Source organism: Colobus angolensis, unplaced genomic scaffold (genome assembly GCF_000951035.1).
Source record: "Colobus angolensis palliatus isolate OR3802 unplaced genomic scaffold, Cang.pa_1.0 Scaffold240, whole genome shotgun sequence".
Lineage (NCBI taxonomy): Eukaryota > Metazoa > Chordata > Mammalia > Primates > Cercopithecidae > Colobus > Colobus angolensis.
In genome coordinates, this window is record NW_012115600.1 from 776,523 (window position 1) to 795,319 (window position 18,797).

An 18,797-nucleotide genomic window follows, 5' to 3' on the forward strand; every position below is an offset into this window, starting at 1 on the left:
GCCTCCCAGGTTCAAGCGATTCTCCTGCCTCAGCCTCCCGAGTAGCTGGGATTACAGGCGAGCACCACCACACCCGGCTAACTTTTGTGTTTTTAGTAGAAACGAGGTTTCACCATGTTGACTAGGCTGGTCTTGAACTCCTGATCTCAAGTGATCCGCCCACCTCAGCCTCCCAAAGTGCTTGGATTACAGGCCTGAGCCACTGTACCCAGCTCTACAAAATATTTTTTATGAATAAAGTCAGAATTTACTAAGAATGAATATATCTGATTTTAAGTTTATAGTAGAGTTTAAAATATAGGCCCTGTATTTTCAAGATAAGTTTTCAGATTGGATTTAGTAACCTGATCATCTCTTCATGATTGTATGCCTTTTTCCAAGGGCTATAAACAAGTATACCTTGGGCCTTGTTTGAGAAGCATAACGTTCTTGAACCTAAAGGACCCTTCAGACGAGAGCGTAGTAAAATGAGTTTAGAATGAGATTCTATTCTATCTTCATAACAGGGCATATATCTTCTAGCAACACATTCTAATATCATTATCAGAAATAATGTCTTATATCTAAGTATCTTTTTATTCTCTTTGTTGTTCCCTTCTAACTCAAATGGTGGAATAATCAATCCGCTTTCTTATTGGGGCATATATTTTAAAATAAACTGTTTAATGAAGCTTGTCTGAGTTATTTAGATCATTGGGAGGTGGTGTTTTGTATCTTCCAAAGATCACACTCATTTTCCTGTATTGTACCAGGTGACTAGAAGCTTAAGAGCATCATGGCATCTGTCTTGACGATAGATTTTGGAAGAGTTCAGAAGACAGTCTATTCTTTTTCAGATTGAATTTTCAAGCTTTGTTTTTTTTCTTGAAGTTACTTCTACATATTAACCAGTGAGGAAAATTTCCTAACAAAGCTTATTATGTAGCATGAAGTAGAAGATTCAACATCTTGCCTGCCTTTCTCTGTGTTCCCACAAGTGTGTGTTTATCTACAGTACTTGGCACAAGCACACAGAGTGTCTTATTATGTATTCTTTAGTTTTATTTAGGAAGTACTGGCATATTTAACTGTAGTAGTGTCTACTGTATATAGTAAATGAAACTTCTTTGGAGACTGAGTCTTTTAATTATACTCCCTACTTTGAAGAGAAGGAGAGAATTTTTCATTAAAATTAGAAAGTTAAATGGGTATTAAGTTGATGCTGAATTGCAACGCCAGATTCTAGAGTCTATGTCACCTCCATTTCCAGTCTAGCAGCTGTTAGTAAAAGACACTTGGAATCCATTTTCCCCCATCCAGACTATTAATATTAAATAAGACCGACAGCAAGGATTTAGTGATTAAAAATACTATGTACTTTGTTCCACTGCCTTTCAACGAGAATCAGCATGTAAAGTTGAAACTTCCTGACCAGAATTTGGAAGACTATGATGTAATTCCCTGGGCCTTGATTCCAGAAGGAGCTCTCTGAATATGGGTTTACTAGTTGGTGGCAAATTCATGAGTCACCAACTATTAGGCCTTTATGTCCAGATATTATCCTAATTTATGGAGTAAGGTCCCTGAGTTCTCCTCTTTCCTTCCACAGGGCAAGCAGGAGGACTTCAAGACGACAGTTCTGGAGGGTATGGAGACGGCCAAGCATCAGGTGAGGGTGGCATTAGATGCTTGCCACTTAGTAGCAAGAGCCGCCAAGTAGGAATTGATGCTTGCAAGTGTTTTTGGCTGTGGTATCCACATTTTAGCCAGAAGCGCAGGTGAAATTTAACCCACAGGACATAGTAGTGTAGTAGTAGAGAGTGTAGCCAGAACAAAGGCAAGCAAAACCTTTTGAAGTCCTCAGGCCGATCTCAGCCCTCCACTCTTTGTGTTTTCGAGGAGATGGCGGGTACTTTTCTCCCCAGCAGCCTTTATATTAATAGTAAACATGATATAAAACATAGACTTAGGAATCATGGGGCCCTTAAGAGAAATACAGCAGTACACACAGAGAGGAAAAGCTGCAGGCTCAAAAGTCTAAAAACACAAAGGACTGAGAGGCATTCTAGGACTAGTCAGAGGAACTACGTGGGCAAGTGACATCTTTTTAAAAATGGTTTTTACATGGTATTGGGTACCTTTTTTCAGTTAACATTACATAGTTAATCATTCTTCAGTTTAAACATTTTGTTTCTCCTGTGAAAAATGTCTTTTGAAAAGTCTGTTTGAAATACTTTTTCTGTTCAGACCAAACAGTATGAGATTTTTACTTCTAGGAAAAAGTAAAGAATTTATAGGGGCCACCATCTGGAACAGTTAAAATTTATCCCAGCAATCCAAAATAACATATCTGGATTTCATCCTTTGTCTCTTGAAGGATGTTTTTGTTCCAGTTGCTCAAAACTGGTTCATAGATACGTTTTGATAGAATTGGAATAGGCGCTACTTCACTTTTGGAGGTTGTTACTTTTCAACTGTCTTAAGTCTACTTTAAAATTATTTGTCTTGCAGTTTGCATATAACAGGTCCTGGAATTATTTGTATTTTACTCTCTCGAATTAAAGGTAGTTCATTGTTAATACAGCAATTAGTAGTTAGGGGATCCAGAATGTTAGGAGAAGACTTTTAAAAATGTTGTCCCAAGGATTTCTGGTTGATAATCAGTACATGGTTATCTCAGCAGAATTAAACCCTGTTCAGAGTCTATATCTGTGGCATATAAACCTTCAAGAATGCTTTTCATCAAATGACGCACAATTAGATCTTCCATGGAACTGTTGAAGATCAGGGATGGCCTTTAGAGTCTTACTCTTGAAGAAAGAGATTGAGTTTTCTTGTTTTTTGTTTCTGTTTTTTTTTGTGTGTGTGTGTGACTGTTTGCTCTTTTGCATAAGTAAACAATATCATATATTGCTGAAAGTGAAAGCAGACTTTCATATAAAACAGTGGTGCTGCTGATTACTGTTAGTAGAACATGAATTTTGAGTGTTTTCAGGAATGATGATGACTGTTCTAAACCCTTCAATATCTCTCTTTGGGTATGTCATGTTCGGAAGTATGCATTTGTGAAATGATCAATCAGGGTTAGAAATGTACTTGCAAGAGATCAACATTCTTCTCTTAATGAAGCCAGATGACCCTCATGGGTATCTTGGTGCCAGGATCATATCTTGACTTCTTAAAATCCACCTCAAGTTGGTATACACATCCTAAATCTTAGAGCTAGAAGAGAACTTGAGGTCATCTTGTCTGACTTCCTGCCTTCAAACAGTATTGTATCTCCCTTATTTTATGGATTAGGATCTGAAACCCAAAGAAGTTAAATAGATTGACCAGCAATATACCAGCAGTTCTGGAGAAGGAGAACCCAGGGATCTTGCTTCTTAGAGCAAAGACTATTCCTTACACCCTTAAAATCCTTTAAAATAGTGTTTGCCCTAGAAATTAAAAAATCTGAAGTATAGGAGGTTGTATAATTCTCTTTTCATTTTCTCTCACCTCCTGCTATTCCTTATTCTTTTTATTTTAAAACTATTCTGGGACTTGATATGATACATCTCTAGTTTTCTCATTTTAAGTAAATTCTTTAATATGTAGATCCCATCAGGCTTTTGTTTTCACGCTAGAAATCTGATTATAGTTATCTACTTGATATAAAAAATCAAAGGCAAGTAACTCTCATGGAGGCCTTCTTTTCTTTGTTAATTTTTAATATCTCTATTACCTTATTGCAGTCAAGATGTTACCTATATCTTACCAGAATCAGGAGGAAATGATTTAATGGAATAGAGGACCTGTCATCTCACCTGCCTCTCCTGCTTTTTCTCCTTCTAATTAACCTACTTCAAAAGGTCTAAATTATTCCTTCAGATATTTAACTACATTTACTATGTATTCAGAGAAAGTATAAACCAGTCAGACCGTTAGAAAGGGCAGTTCTTCTTTAGAGTGACTGCATTCTGGATGGTGATGCTGGAATTTCCTGTATAAACGTGGTGAGCAGGAAGGAACTGAACAGAAGGTAAGACTGGTGTTTAGGCAACCTTGGAGCTTTATAATAATTTTTGAATGTTTCAAAGACAACGTTTTGGAAACATTCTAAATTTTCAGAATACCAGATTCCATTACTTAATGGAAAACACAAACACCGAAGTACAAAACTATCAGAGCCAAGTGTAAATTACTTGTGAATTATGTGTACTGTTTGTACTTTTAGGATGTTATTAAAATCATTTGTATTCTAAAAGATTTTCCCTCTAAAAGAGATAGGTACTCATGAGTTAGATTATCCAAAGTGGTGTCTATTACTTCATTTTGGTACTGTCCAAAAGAAGGATGTTTTAGCTTCTCAACAGTTTAGGTTACAAATTAGCATACATTTTTTTTTTTTTTCTTTAAGAAAAAGTTAGCTTTTTATTTTGCAGGCTTTTCACCCTGGTTTTGATAATGGTCTTCATTCCTTAAGATAAGTATCCCTGAACACTAAAGGGAAGGAAATAATTATTGAGAGTTTTTAGAGACCGTTTTTCATTTTTAAAAATGATATCAGAGTATTGAGAATAGCTAGTTTTCTTAGATGCTGTTTAGAAGATAGAGATGGAGAAGAATATTATTCCAAGCATACATTAATGTCACCATGTTTAGTTTCTTTAAATTCCTTTGTTTAAACTTCTGATGTTTGATTTAAAAATACTTTGAAACTGCTGGATGACATATAAATAACATTTCTTAATCATTACATGTTCTCAAAAACTCCCCAAATTAGCCAACTACATTAGAGTGATTTTTGATGAGAACATCTGAGGCCAGGCGCATTGGCTCATTCTTGTAATCCCAGCACTTTGGGAGGCCGAGATGGTGTATTGCTTGAGCTCAAGGGTTTGACACCAGCCTGGGCAACATGGTGAAACACCATCTCCACAAAATATAAAAAAAATTAGACATAATGGCTTGCACCTGTAGTCCCAGCTACTTGGGAGGCCGAGGCAGCCCACCTACTTGAGCTCAGGAGGCGAAGGTTGCAGTGTGAGATTGCGCCCCTGCACTCCAGGAGCCTGGACAACAGAGGGAGACCCTGTCCTTCCCCTTGCCAAAAAAAAAGAACATCTGTAGTGAGGAGGCCAATGTATTATAAAATTTGGTATTGTATCCTACATGATTTTTCTGTCATTGAAAAATAATATTTTGCAGTAGGATGTTCAATGACTACTTATTAAATGTGTAGAAGATAATATATCTAAGAAAGAAAACTACCATTTTTGGCAGGGAGACATGGAATTTAATAGAGATCATTTTCATGTTAATAGTATATATATACTTATGAATTATACCAAGAAGTAGCCTGTTTAGAGATACTTGGTTTAGGTACTCAGAATTAATGTAGATGAGTTCCTTATAATGTGAGATATTTTTAGTCTTGGTTTTTTGTTTTGTTTTCAGTTTTTATTTATTTTGATTTGGGAATTGGGGCTGGGGACATCAAAGCCATGTAGTATAGAAAATTTCACATTACTGAAGTAAACTGTATCCACAATAGTAAGCATTTCTTCTTTTCTTGCCTTAGTTTCATGCGCCACCTATAATATGGCTTTTACTATTTTTTCTTTTTTTTTTTTTTGGCCCAAGGAATAAATTGTCCTGACAGTCTTTAATTTTAGCTATGGATTAATTAGATGTAAGGATTGTTGATTTGATTTAGTAACGTGAGACACAGTGTTTATGCCCTCATTATCTACAGTAAATGGATAGCTTTTCCTCCTTGTCTCTAAGAACAGTATTTCTTAATGTGTGGCCCATAATTAGCATTAGACATTTTTGCTTGACCACTTGTTAAACATGATTTTTTTCTAGGTAGTGTTTGCCACATGAATGTCTTGTGGAAACAGACTCCTTAATAGCGTAGCTATAATTTTCTAAGTTACATCTTTACCTGCCTTGTTTTTTTAATTCTCCTAATCTTACTAATACCTTAGCATTAGTTTTGCTTCCATTGTCAGTGCTTCCAACTTCTTGTTTTATGTGCTTTAAAATAATTATATATAGCTGAGCAGGGTGGCTCACTCCTGTAATCCCAGCACTTTGGGAGGCTGAGGTGGGTGGATCACTTGAGGCCAAGAGTTCCAGACTAGCCTAGACAACATGGGGAAACCCTATCTCTACAAAGAATACAAAAAAAATTAGCCAGGGATGGTTGTGCATTCCTGTAGTCCCAGCTACTTGGGAGGCTGAGGCAAGAGAATTGCTTGACCCCAGAAGGCAGAGGTTACAGTGAGCCGAGATCACGCCATTGCGCTCCAGCCTGGGTGACAGAGTGAGACTCCCTCTCAAAAAAAAAAAAAAAGATTATATATGGATATATCTGGTGCCTATTTTGTTACTTATATATAATTATTTAAATGGTATGGAATTTTGAAACTCTTTAAATTTAGTCAATAGTTTTATAAGCTGGTGTGATAAGTGCATCTATAAGGTGATCTTATAAATACATTTGCATTTGTTGTGTTTGTGTTTTTAAGATCACCTTATAAAGGTGTACTTATCCACCAATTTATAAAACTATCAAGACAATACCCAGTTAATTAAGAGTTTGAAAATAACATATTTTTTGGGAGGTTGAGGCGGGTGGATCACCTGAGGTCAGGAGTTCGAGTCAAGCCTGACCAACGATGGTGAAACCCTGTCTGTACTAAAAATACAAAAAATTAGCTGGGCATGGTGGCATGTGCCTGTAATCCCAGCTACTTGGGAGGCTGAGGCAGGAGAATCGCTTGAACCCAGGAGGCGGAGGTTGCAGTGAGCCAAGATCTCACCACTACACTCCAGCCTGGGCAATAAGAGCAAAACTTCGTTTCAAAAAGAATGAAAATAACATATTTTACTTGCAGTGTATAGTGTATGTATACACTATATGTATATGTGTTATAGAGTATACATAGTAATATTTGTAGTATATAGTAAAGCATTTCTAATGTTTCTGCCAGAAAAGGTAAATTGCTTGCATTCTTCTGTCTTATTGTTGTCTGCTTAATTTCTCTCACTGCTTGCCAGCGTTGAATTATGATTACTAATTGATGATACTGTTGATGAGATTGTGATTTTCTGCTGTTGATTATTAAAGTCATCTTTCTGTTTCATACTGTAATCCTAAAAGAAGGCATGTGATTGTGTTTTTCACTCCATAGCTTCTTTTGCTTTCCTGTTAGTGCATTTTCCTTTATTCTGGTTCTTTGGTTTTAAAATTTACTGTACACCTGTCAGTAGTGCTAATTTTAATTAGATCATCTAATATAATGAAGTTATTTTATGGATGAAGAAACTATTTTAAATGCTTTGTCTCTTAAGGTAGTTGTTTCACTCAGTAAAGTATAAACTTTGGAATGTTAAGCTCAAACAAGTGGCTAATATCTAAGGAAGTTTCAGCTTTTGAGACAGTTGAACATTTTTTAAAAAGGTCAGTCTTTGAGTGAGGCAAAGGAATTTGAGCATCACCACTACCCATTTTGTATTCACTTGAACTTTTCCTAGATGTTCTTTGCTTTCTTCGTTAGGTGTGGAGGGCGCAGCTTTCCAGAGCCGACTTCCTCATGACCGGATGACTTCTCAAGAAGCAGCCTGTTTTCCAGATATTATCAGTGGACCACAACAGACCCAGAAGGTTTTTCTGTTCATTAGAAACCGCACAGTAAGTTTCCATGTCAGCTTTTTCACCTGGATTATAAAAAGTACGTATGGCTTTGATAGAGAGTATGGGAAAAATAAAAAGGGAAGGAAGAATTCTATGTTTTTTTGAGACGGAGTCTCGCTCTGTCGCCCAGGCTGGAGTGCAGTGGTGTGATCTCGGCTCACTGCAAGCTCCGCCTCCTGGGTTCACGCCATTCTCCTGCCTCAGCCTCCCGAGTAGCCCACCACCTCACCCGGCTAGTTTTTTTGTCTTTTTTAGTAGAGACAGGGTTTCACCGTGTCAGCCAGGATGGTCTCGATCTCCTGACCTCGTGATCCGCCCGTCTCGGCCTCCCAAAAGTGCTGGGATTACAGGCTTGAGCCACCGTGCCCGGCCGGGAAGGAAGAATTCTAAAATTATCTGTAATACTATTACCCAGAGATAACCTTTGTTAATAGTTATTTTTCATTTGGGTATTTTAAAAATGTATATATAATTTTTGTTTTCATAAAATTGAGATCCTTCTTGGATACATTCTTGTGGATCCCTTTTATACTTCACAACCTCATAAATACACATTAAGAATATTTATTTAGGCCAGGCGTGGAGGCTCACGCCTGTAATCCCAGCACTTAGGGAGGCCGAGGCATGCAGATCACCTGAGGTCAAGGGTTGGAGACCACCCTGACCAACATGGCGAAACCCTGTCTCTACTAAATACAAAAATTATCTGGGCATGGTGGCGGGCATATGTAGTCCCAGCTACTCAGGAGGCTGAGGCAGGAGAATCTCTTGAATCCAGGAGGCAGAGGTTGCAGTGAGTCGAGATCATGCCACTGCACTCCAGCCTGGGTGACAGAGTGAGACTCTGTCTCAAAACAAATAAACAAACCCTTTAAAAAGGCATTAAAAAACATTTAAAAAATAATAATAATAATCACTTTGTCCTTCCCTCAAGATAAGAGAAATCTTTACTCTTTTCTGCTCATCTTGTTCAACCTCTTCCTCTGGTTGAATGATTTAACTTCAGTGTCTGCATAATATTTTGTCTGACAGTTGGGTTATAATATAACTACTGGACATTTGTTGCCAATTTTGCTTTATTATAATTGGACAGTCTTATGCATTCTTGACTCTACCTATTATTTCCTTATTATAGAATTCTAGAAGGAAAACTACCTTGTCAGAGAGTTATGAACACTTTTTAAAAATTTTGTACATATTGCCATATTTTTTCCCAGAAAGGCTGAACCAGTCAACCCCCCCGTTGCCCTGCCCATTTTTATTAAAACAGTCTTAATCTGTGCTCCTATAACTGGCCAAAACCATCTCTGTTCTTTTTCATTTCTTGAATTACTGAGACTGACTGCTTTTCACGTTAGTCATTTGTATTTCTTCTGTAAATTTTTCTTTCATATATTTTATTCATCAGGAATTCTTATTTAGCCATAGAGTAAGTAGATGAGGGAAAGGTGCTATTCAGAACATATTCATGTTACTCTAGGGTGATACAACGCAGAAGAAATTTACCTTGTGATTCAGCTACCTTGAATATGAATATAGCTGAGTATGAATATAGCTGAATATGAATATGAATATAGAGATGTCATTGATATGTCTGCTTTTTAGCCACCACCAGTTTCTTTATTTTAGCTATTAGATTGCAAAACCACTGCTTAATTTCGATTGTTAAATGTCATTTAGCTAGAGCAATTGATAGGTTATCCTGGGTTTTTGTAAAACAGAAAAGAACAGTGAAGATGGTGAGTTTTTAAAACAGTGAACAGAAAATTCTAAGGCTGATTTGTCTTATAATTGAGTCAGTTTCTGTGTATAGCATATCAATATTTGCTCTAAGTGGATTTTTTTTTAGACAAAATTGTCATTTGTTTGTTTGTTTGTTTTATCTGAAGAGAGTTTTCACTTTTTACTTAGATTTGAGCGATAGATTTACAGGGATCTCTGTCTTCTCTGATTCACCAAAAGTCCAGATTTGGGGAAGGGTTTCCAAACCATGTTAGATTTGTGGTCTCTGGCTGTGAAACAGAATGTAAATCAACCTCTACTGCAAGAATTTTGTCAGTTCTCTAGTCTTAAACTATAATACTTTAAAACTGAAACTTTAGGATTATTGAACTAGACTGTGACCTAAGCGTTATTTTGTAGGAGGAGGAGGAAGAAGACTTGTGTTGGGCGTGAGGAACTTGGGCCCAGTGTGCACCTGAGGAAGTCCATTTACCTTACAGTGGGCACAGAGTAGAGTATCTGTGTAGATTTGATCGTAATCCCTTAGTATCTGGTTTATTTACATATAGCCAAATTAATTTCTTCTTGGTTGAAAGTTGTCTTATGGAGCAGTCTTTTTAATTTTTAGCTAAGACTTAAATATAGTAGTATTTAGTTTGTCTTGCATTTTGCAAGTATATACTCACTTTGAAGAGAATTCATTTTAGAGCCCATTGATTGTACCATAATGTTTTTTATGTCTCATCTGTTTTTTCAGCAGTATTTGAAATAATTGACTGCTCCTTTCTTCTTAAACTCAATACTTCCTTGGATTCGATAACTTAGTATCTGATTTTTCTCCTGCCTCCCTGGGTGTCTTCTCTGATTGCTCTGTAGGATGATCCTTAACAATTAGCCATTATGTGGACTATTTGGGAGTTCTTTCTCCTCTTGCCCTATTTTTTTCCTCTGGGAATCCCTTTTCAATGCATTTGACTTCAGTTATTACCCATAAGCAGATGACTCCAGACCTCCTCTCTCTTCTGAGCTCCAGACTCTATATCCATCTATTTTATATCTCTTCTTGTTGGCTTGGAGCTGAACTCATTATCTGATTTCTTCTTTTCAGTAATTCCATTCAGTGTCTGGCATACCAGCTAGCTTAGTTGTACCAAAATGGAGATGTTGTCCTTGACACCTTTCTCCCCAGCCTCAGCATAACTAGTTGATCATTAGATTTTGTGGATTTTATCCACTTAGTATCTCTGGAGTCATATAACCCAGGTTTAATTGCCAGTTGCTCCCTGCTAGCTGTATGGACTTGGCAAGTTACTCGGTGGTTTTCTCTTTTAGGCTAAATAACCCCAGCTTCTTCAGTAATTTACTTATTTGATATGGTTTTGAGTTCATCAGTTTCTTTGTCACGAGTATAACCTCACTGTTTTAATTAAAGGAAAACCCATGTTTGGGGCCTTAAAGTTAAAAGGATGATTTTATTTATTTTTATTTTTTGAGACAAGCTCTTGCTCTGTTGCCCAGGCTGTAGTATAGTGGTATGATCACGGCTCACTGCAGCCTCGACGTCCCGGGCTCAAGTGATCCTTCTGCCTTAGCCACCTAAGTAGCTGGGACTACAGGCATGTGCTACCATACCCAGCCAGTTTTTATATTTTTGGCTGAGATGGGGTCTCACTATATTGCCCAAGCTGGTCTCAAACTCCTGGGCTCAAGTGATCCTTCCGCCTCTGCCTCCCAAACTGGTGGGATTATAGGTGTGAGCTACTGCAGCCAGCTAAAAGATTATTTTAAAGATGGTTAAATGACATACGTCTGTTTGTATGTAATACAATTTATGTCATTTAAATGCAGCTGCAGTTGTGGTTGGATAATCCAAAGATTCAGCTGACATTTGAGGCTACTCTCCAACAATTAGAAGCACCTTATAACAGTAAGTAGTGTGTTCAATAGGACTAATTTTGTACTGGATTGTGAAAATTGCTGTATTCTTCTAGGAGCCTCATGATTCCTTGATAATTAATTTTTTCATTCATATTTCCATGTTATTTCACCTTGTGCTATGCAAAAATAAGTCTTTTAGAAAACCTGTTTTCTGTGTTTTTATTCATCTTCTGGTCTTTAAATTGTGTTAACACATGAGTTCAAGAGATTGCTAAGTATTCTTCCTAGACCTGTTGTCCAGCTTTGATCCATGGAATACTTTGGCACTTCATGGCTCACTATCTGGTTTTTTTATTTTTATTTTTTTGAGACGGAGTCTGGCTCTGTGGCCCAGACCAGAGTGCAATGGTGCGATCTCGGCTCACTGCAAGCTCCGCCTCCTGGGTTCACGCCAGTCTCCTGCCTTAGCCTCCCGAGTAGCTGGGACTATAGGCACCCGCCACCACGCCCGGCTAATTTTTTGTATTTTTTAGTAGAGGCGGGGTTTCACCGTGTTAGCCAGGATGGTCTCAATCTCCTGACCTCATGATCCGCCCACCTCGGCCTCCCAAGGTGCTGGGATTACAGGCGTGAGCCACCGCGCCTGGCCTATCTGGTTTTCTTATTTCCCGCTTGCCACCAACAATGTCATGTGATGTTTTTGCCAAAGTAAATGAGTGTTATAACTAGTTTGTGGAGGTTTGGTTTTATTCTCATTCTATTTGTGGTGGAATGAAATTCTTAAAAATTCTAAATTAGACAGACACAGTGATGTGCACCTATAATCTCAGCTACTCAGGAGACTGAAGTGGGAGGATTCCTTGAGCCCAGGAGTTTGAATTCAGCCTGGGCAACATAGTGAGATCCCTCTCTCTCAAAAAAATTAAAAATTAAATCAATACAATTCCAAAGTATGTGTTATACATTTTGGCCTGCTTCACAGACTAATAGTTCTAAGAATCACATTGATTGATTGATTGACAGGGTCTCCCTCTGTTGCCCAGGCTGGAGTGCAGTGGCACATTTCACAGCTCACCGCAGCCTTGATCTGCCAGGCACCATCATGCATGGCTAATTTTTTGTTTTTTATAGAGACGGAGTCTCTACAGTGGTTTCTGAGATCTGATCTAGCCCGGGCTAGAGTGTATTGGTACAATCATAGCTCCCTGTAGCCAGGAACTCCTGGGCTCAGGTGATCCTCCTTCCTCAGCCCCCCCGAGTAAGTAGGACTATGGGCATGAACCATCATGCATGGCTTATTTTTTATAGGGATGGGGTCTTGCTGTGTTTCCCAGGCTGGTCTTGAACTCCTGGCCTCACGTGATCCTATCACTTCAGTCTCCCAAAGCCACTAGGATTATATGCATGAGCCACCGCACCCAGCCTTAGAATTACTTTTTTAAAGGCGTCACATGACCTGAAGCTTAATGGAAAAGATGTTTGTAAGGACTTCGTGATGGAGAAATAGAAGAGTTAGAAGAATATTGTTTAAACTGCTGAAAATAAAACCATGTTTTTAATCCGCTTATTCTGTAGGTGATACTGTGCTTGTCCACCGAGTTCACAGTTATTTAGAGCGTCATGGTCTTATCAACTTCGGCATCTATAAGAGGATAAAACCCCTACCAAGTAAGGACCTCCTACCTGGCTGATAAATTTTACATTTTTAAGTTATGGTTTCAGGACTGTATATTATGTCTATGATGTTAGGATTTTATTTTGAGTTATAAGACTATATTTAAAAATATTTCCAAGTTTATCTTCTTATAAGTCAAGTTTAATAAATAATAAAAAATAAAGTCTGAATAAATGTGCATTTCCCTTAATTTCTAGTTTGATAGCTACTTAGTAAAAGATACTGGATTTCCAATTTTAAAAAAAGAATAAAACAGTAAATTTGTTAAAAATGAGAGGAGTTCATTTTGAGGTTTTTCTCTCATTGACCCATTCTTTATGTTGTCAATAGTTGCTTTTTTAAATGCTTTAATCATTTTTTCAAAAAGAAATACTAACTTAAGACTACAAGGGTAGAGGTTAAGGGAAATAGCTTATATGCAGAATGTGTCCTAATATAATAGTGAAGCAGATTATTAACAAATTAACTAAGAATCACAGATACTGAAACACATGCCTGAGGTAATGAGAAAATAAATCTTAAGATAGTGGATTTGATTTATAAATGTTCGACACTGAATTTGAATTCATAAGTTTCAGCTGTTTGTTCATTTGTTTTCAGGTAGGTTCCATATTTTGAAAATAACTCTCTGAATTTTTTACTTTGTAAGATACTATAATATGTTAAGAACCTAGAGGTTTTCATGAAATAAGACTGTAAGTACAAACTTTTATACCTACAACAAAACATTCTTTTTTTCATTTTTTGCTTTTAGCTAAAAAGACAGGAAAGGTAATTATTATAGGCTCTGGGGTCTCAGGCTTGGCAGCAGCTCGACAGTTACAAAGTTTTGGAATGGATGTCACACTTTTGGAAGCCAGGGTAAGAATTTCCTTTTGAGTTTAGAGGCTTGACCTGTTGGAAACATGGTAAGCAAATTATCTGTTGCAAATTAAGGAATTACACAACTTGAACTAAGTCAAATTGATTTGTATAATAGAGTATTTTGGATAGTGTTATTTATATTTTAAAAACACATTTTTTCATATGAATGCTTTGAAAAGTACTCTGTGAGGAGGGTTTTAGAGTATTTCTTTTCCTGACATTTTCAGATCATTGTTTCTTGTAGTTAGGTCTTAAATTTGGGGCCTTCATGGACATATCCTTTGTTAGGAGGCAGTTATTTTTGGTGGTGGAACAGAGTGAATTCCCTATTTTTGTTAAAGAAAAAAAGCTGCCTCTCAGGCAGGAACCATCTTTTAGAAGCCAAGATACTGGTTTTTTTCTTGTTAGTCCTAGAGAGAGAAATGGAAACAGGAGGAGCAATAAGGATAATGACACACAGTAGGAAAAAGAGCATCATATTAGGATGCTACTGTTCAAGCTATTTTCATGAATAATTTTTGAAATCTAATTATCTTCTAATGGCTTTAAACTGCTAATTTTTTTAAAAGAGTATGGGGAAATTGAAATTAAATATTTTCCTGATATACTGTTATTAAAAATTTTATATATTCAGAAAACATTTTTGTGCACTTTGTACATTTTGTATTGAAAAATACAATAAGGAATAATAGGACCATTATGATTCCTACCCATGAGGAGTTTATAATCTAGTGCATAGGTTTTTGTTTTGTTTTGCATTTTTGTTTGTTTGTTTGGAGTTCCAGAGTACTCTTACATTATTTATAATCAATAAATTATCACTAGAACTCAGCCATACTTGAAAATCCCTGGTCAGCAGTGATAAACCTGGGCCTATTTAGGGATGAAAGGTAATGTGAACAGGCTATATTCAGTATGGACTCTCTGCCCCTGGGCATAGGGCTGCACTGGAGAACCATTTGTCAGAAAAATTATCCTTCAGATTTTTCCCAGCTAACTTTGGGGATCAGGGTGTAAGAGTCAGATTACAGTGGTAGAAAGTTGGTATTTAAATAGTGTTGGGATTTCTGAACAAATATTTTCTATGTGGGTAGCCTCGTTCATCCTGTACATTAAAAGGTATTATAGACAGCCGGGTAGAGAGGTACCTGTGACTAAATATATCTTCCAACTGTCAAGTTGTTTTATATCACATCATTTAATTCTGTGTCATTTAGTTATATGACATTTAATTGTATGTCATTTGTTGCCTGCTTCTCCTTCAAATAGTCTTCAAGTTAAACTTCATTTGTTCTTTGTGCCCATAGCACTGTTGATTGCATTCCATGTAAACTCTACATCTTTATTTTTAAATTGTAGAAGACAGAGCCATGGTATATTACTATGCCAGGTTTGTGGTTAAAACACAATTGATGATTTTGGCTATTTAATTTCTGAAACAGGATCGTGTGGGTGGACGAGTTGCCACATTTCGCAAAGGAAACTATGTAGCTGATCTTGGAGCCATGGTGGTAACGGGTCTTGGTAAGTAGCTCTTGGTTTGTCCTATAGTACATGGTCTGAGACTCATAAAATAAAAAAAAATTTAAAGCCAGAGATGCAGTTTTAAAGTGTATTGGTTTAGAATAGTTATCTTCTGTTAGTGAGAGGTATAGCAGTATGTGGAAAATGTAAATTGTACGTATCTTTTGACCTAGAGTACCTTTTTCTAGTTCTAGGAAATTATCCTATGAAGATAAGTAGATAATGTGTTTGAAGCTTTGTGTGTGTGTGTGTGTGTGAGAGACAAAGTCTCGCTCTGTCACCCAGTCTGGAGTGCAGTGGCGTGATCTCCTCTCACTGCAGTCCCCTCCTGGGTTCAAGCAGTTCCCCTGCCTCAGCCTCCCGAGTAGCTAAGACTACAGGCACATACCACCATGTCCACCATGCCCAGCTAATGTTTTTGTATTTTAGTAGAGGCGAGGTTTCACGATGTTGGCCAGGATGGTCTTGATCTCCTGATCTCATGATTAACATGGCATTGTTTTTGTTTGTTTTGAGACGTGATCTCGCTCTTTTGCCCAGGCTGGATTGCAGTGGCATGATCTCAGCTCACTGCAACCTTTGCCTTCCATGCTCAAGGGATCCTCTCACCTCAGCCTCCCTAATAGCTTGGAGTACAGGCATATGCCACCATGCTTGGTTAATTTTTAATTCTTTGTAGAGGTGAGGTCTCACTATATTGCCAGGCTGATCTGAATTCCTGGGCTCAAGCGATCCTCCCAAAGTGGTCTCGAACTCCTGACCTCAGGTGATCCACCCACCTCACGGCCTCCCAAAGTGCTGGGATTACCACCATAATCCTATATGGGCATTAGCCAGCATGCCCATCCTTGGCATTGTTTTTCATAGCAGAATATTAGAAACCACAAATTAGAATATTATACCACGAGCAATATACAGCCACTGAAAATCATGTAGCTCCGTATTAGCGTAAAACGATGTCCACAATATATTGCTAAGTTGAAAAGAGATTATAAAACAGTACTTACTATGATCCTTTTGTGTGTGTCTGTAATTTTATACACTTAAAATCTAGAAGGATCTGTAATAAAATGTTAATTAGTGGGAATATGGGTAATTTTTTTGCACTCTTCATGTATCGTACATATTTTTACTTGGAGTGCTTTTTTGAGAAATAATTTACGTACTGTAAGCTTTTGAGCATTTTTTGAGTAAAAATATTTTTTACTGTGAGGTTTTCTCTCTTCGTAGGTCTATTGAGTTTAATTGCTTGAGTTTTTTCTAGGAGGGAATCCTATGGCTGTGGTCAGCAAACAAGTAAATATGGAACTGGCCAAGATCAAGCAAAAATGCCCACTTTATGAAGCCAACGGACAAGCTGTAAGTCAAGGACAAACAGAACTTTCAACATTTCTTTGGTTCAGTTGAAAACAATTTTAGGAGAATGGTATGGATGAGCATGTACATATGTACACATACAGAGGTGTATATATATAAACTGAGGGTAGAGATGATGTGACGTTATTCTGGTTGTTTCTTAACTCTGAGCTATGTAAGAAGGGATTATTGTATGTATACACACTTACCTGTCTGTTTAACATTTATCTTTAGATATTGAATGAAGGCTAGCTAGACAGTTAATCTTTTTATTTGGCTGTGGCCCCTTACTCCAAGGGACTTGTGGAATTGAAACCTGATTCTTCGTTTTTTTTGTATTGTGCCTTCCATCATGTGCTTTAGCTCCATGTGTTCTTTATGACTTCAGTTTTGTGTTTATAGGCTAATATTTTTGATGGGCTAATAGCCAAATGGTGGTACTTACCCACATGCTTAGATAGGCTAAAGTATATTTGTTGACCAGAGGCATAGGAGCTTCCTATACTCAGTATGACTGTAGCATGGAACTGATGAATTGTATGGGGAATTGAACAGTTTAACGACTTTAAGATAGGCTTAAATTACATCAGTCAGTCCTAATTTTTAAAAGTGAGTGAAATTCAAGTTTGTATTTAGCAGAAATTTTAGTGATTCCCTTTATCAAGATGAGAGCCCACACTTCTCAGGATATAAGCACATACCATCTTTATATTTGGGGAAAAGGGCGATTTCCTGTGTATACAATGGGTTTAGCTACTGTTACTAAAAGTGGTAGGATCCCAACTCTTGAATTTTGTGTGATATGTCTCAAGGAACATCCTCACTTATTCCTATCTACCTTAAGGCTTTATGGGGTTCCTATCAAGAGAAGGGCAGACTCTCAGGGAATGCTTTGGTTTCCATCCCCACCATCATGGTCCAAATTTCCCACCAGTACTTGGGTGGGGTGGGTAACAGGAAGCTTCTTGCAGAATAAACTGAGCAGAATGAGAGAGAAAGGATGAAGTAGAGATTAACTCAACAATTGAGTAAACTTCTCTTATTCTACCAAGATCTGTAAAGGATATAGAGATGAATAAGGTAGTCCCTGCTATAGTGGTACTTGTACAGAAATAATTCTTTTTTCCCAACTTTTTATTATGAAAATTTAAAAACATGGACAGAAATAGAAAGAGTACTGTAGTGAACCTGTTTTCCCAATCTTGTTTTATCTGTCCCATTCCTGCACTTTTGAGTCCAGGGGAAGTCTGGAGTATTTTAAAGCAAATCACAAGCATAACATCCGTAAATATATTAATACCAGTAACATAAAGTGAAAGCCAAGGATTAGATAGAAGAGCAAATTGCTGTGGAAGAACCAAGGTGGCAAGAGAATGTATGAAGGTGTGAGGGAAAGGGCACTAAGAGATCTGGAGGGAAGGAGATTGCCATTTGTGAATGGCAAATCAGGATTTCAACATGGGTTTATGGAAGGGAAAAGCTTTGCAGGCAGAGGAGGCTTAAGTCTAAGCAAATAAGTCTGTAAAGGAGGATGGGATTATACCAGTGAGGGTAGAAAGATAGAAAATTTAGGGTGGGGCCATGTTGTAGTGGCTGTTACTTGCTAGGCTTGATTGTAGGTTGGAACTTGAAAGGTTTGAGAACAGGGGAAATGACATGATTAAGTCAGCATTGAAAGTATAATATTAATAGTAGGTAATAAGTACAGAATTGAGGTGAGGAGAAGCAAGGCTCCAGAGTGGCTATTACAGTCATCAAGAAGTGATAAGAGTCCACAGTAAAGATTAATCACTAATCATTGAGACACCATCTTTTTCTTTAGACTTTTCTGAATGTAGAGCAGGTTCATTAATTCTTTCTAACAGTAAAGAGAGAAGTTTTTTCTAGTAGAGATATCCAGAGAAATGGACTGCTTTCTTGGTATTAGATGAGCTTTAGCACATTTTTTAAAACACTTGTTTCTGTACCACTGCTGTCCTCAGGTGGGGCCTGCACTGGCTGCCAGTCTGTGAACTAACTGTTGATTACCAGTGTGGGATGAAATAAAGAAATTACAATGCGCCGGGCGCGGTGGCTCAAGCCTGTAATCCCAGCACTTTGGGAGGCCGAGACGGG

At 37.5% G+C, this 18,797-nt stretch overlaps 1 protein-coding gene across 1 annotated transcript in view; it reads left to right on the top strand.

Annotated features, from left to right (window-relative positions):
• Positions 1 to 18,797, top strand: part of KDM1A (lysine (K)-specific demethylase 1A) — a 73,609-nt gene that overhangs the window by 31,281 nt on the left and 23,531 nt on the right. The window contains exons 3-8 of the mRNA XM_011945550.1: positions 7,527 to 7,660; positions 11,234 to 11,312; positions 12,839 to 12,931; positions 13,693 to 13,799; positions 15,245 to 15,326; positions 16,591 to 16,685. Coding sequence (XP_011800940.1) covers positions 7,527 to 7,660; positions 11,234 to 11,312; positions 12,839 to 12,931; positions 13,693 to 13,799; positions 15,245 to 15,326; positions 16,591 to 16,685 — 590 coding nt within the window. The remainder of the gene's footprint in view (positions 1 to 7,526; positions 7,661 to 11,233; positions 11,313 to 12,838; positions 12,932 to 13,692; positions 13,800 to 15,244; positions 15,327 to 16,590; positions 16,686 to 18,797) is intronic.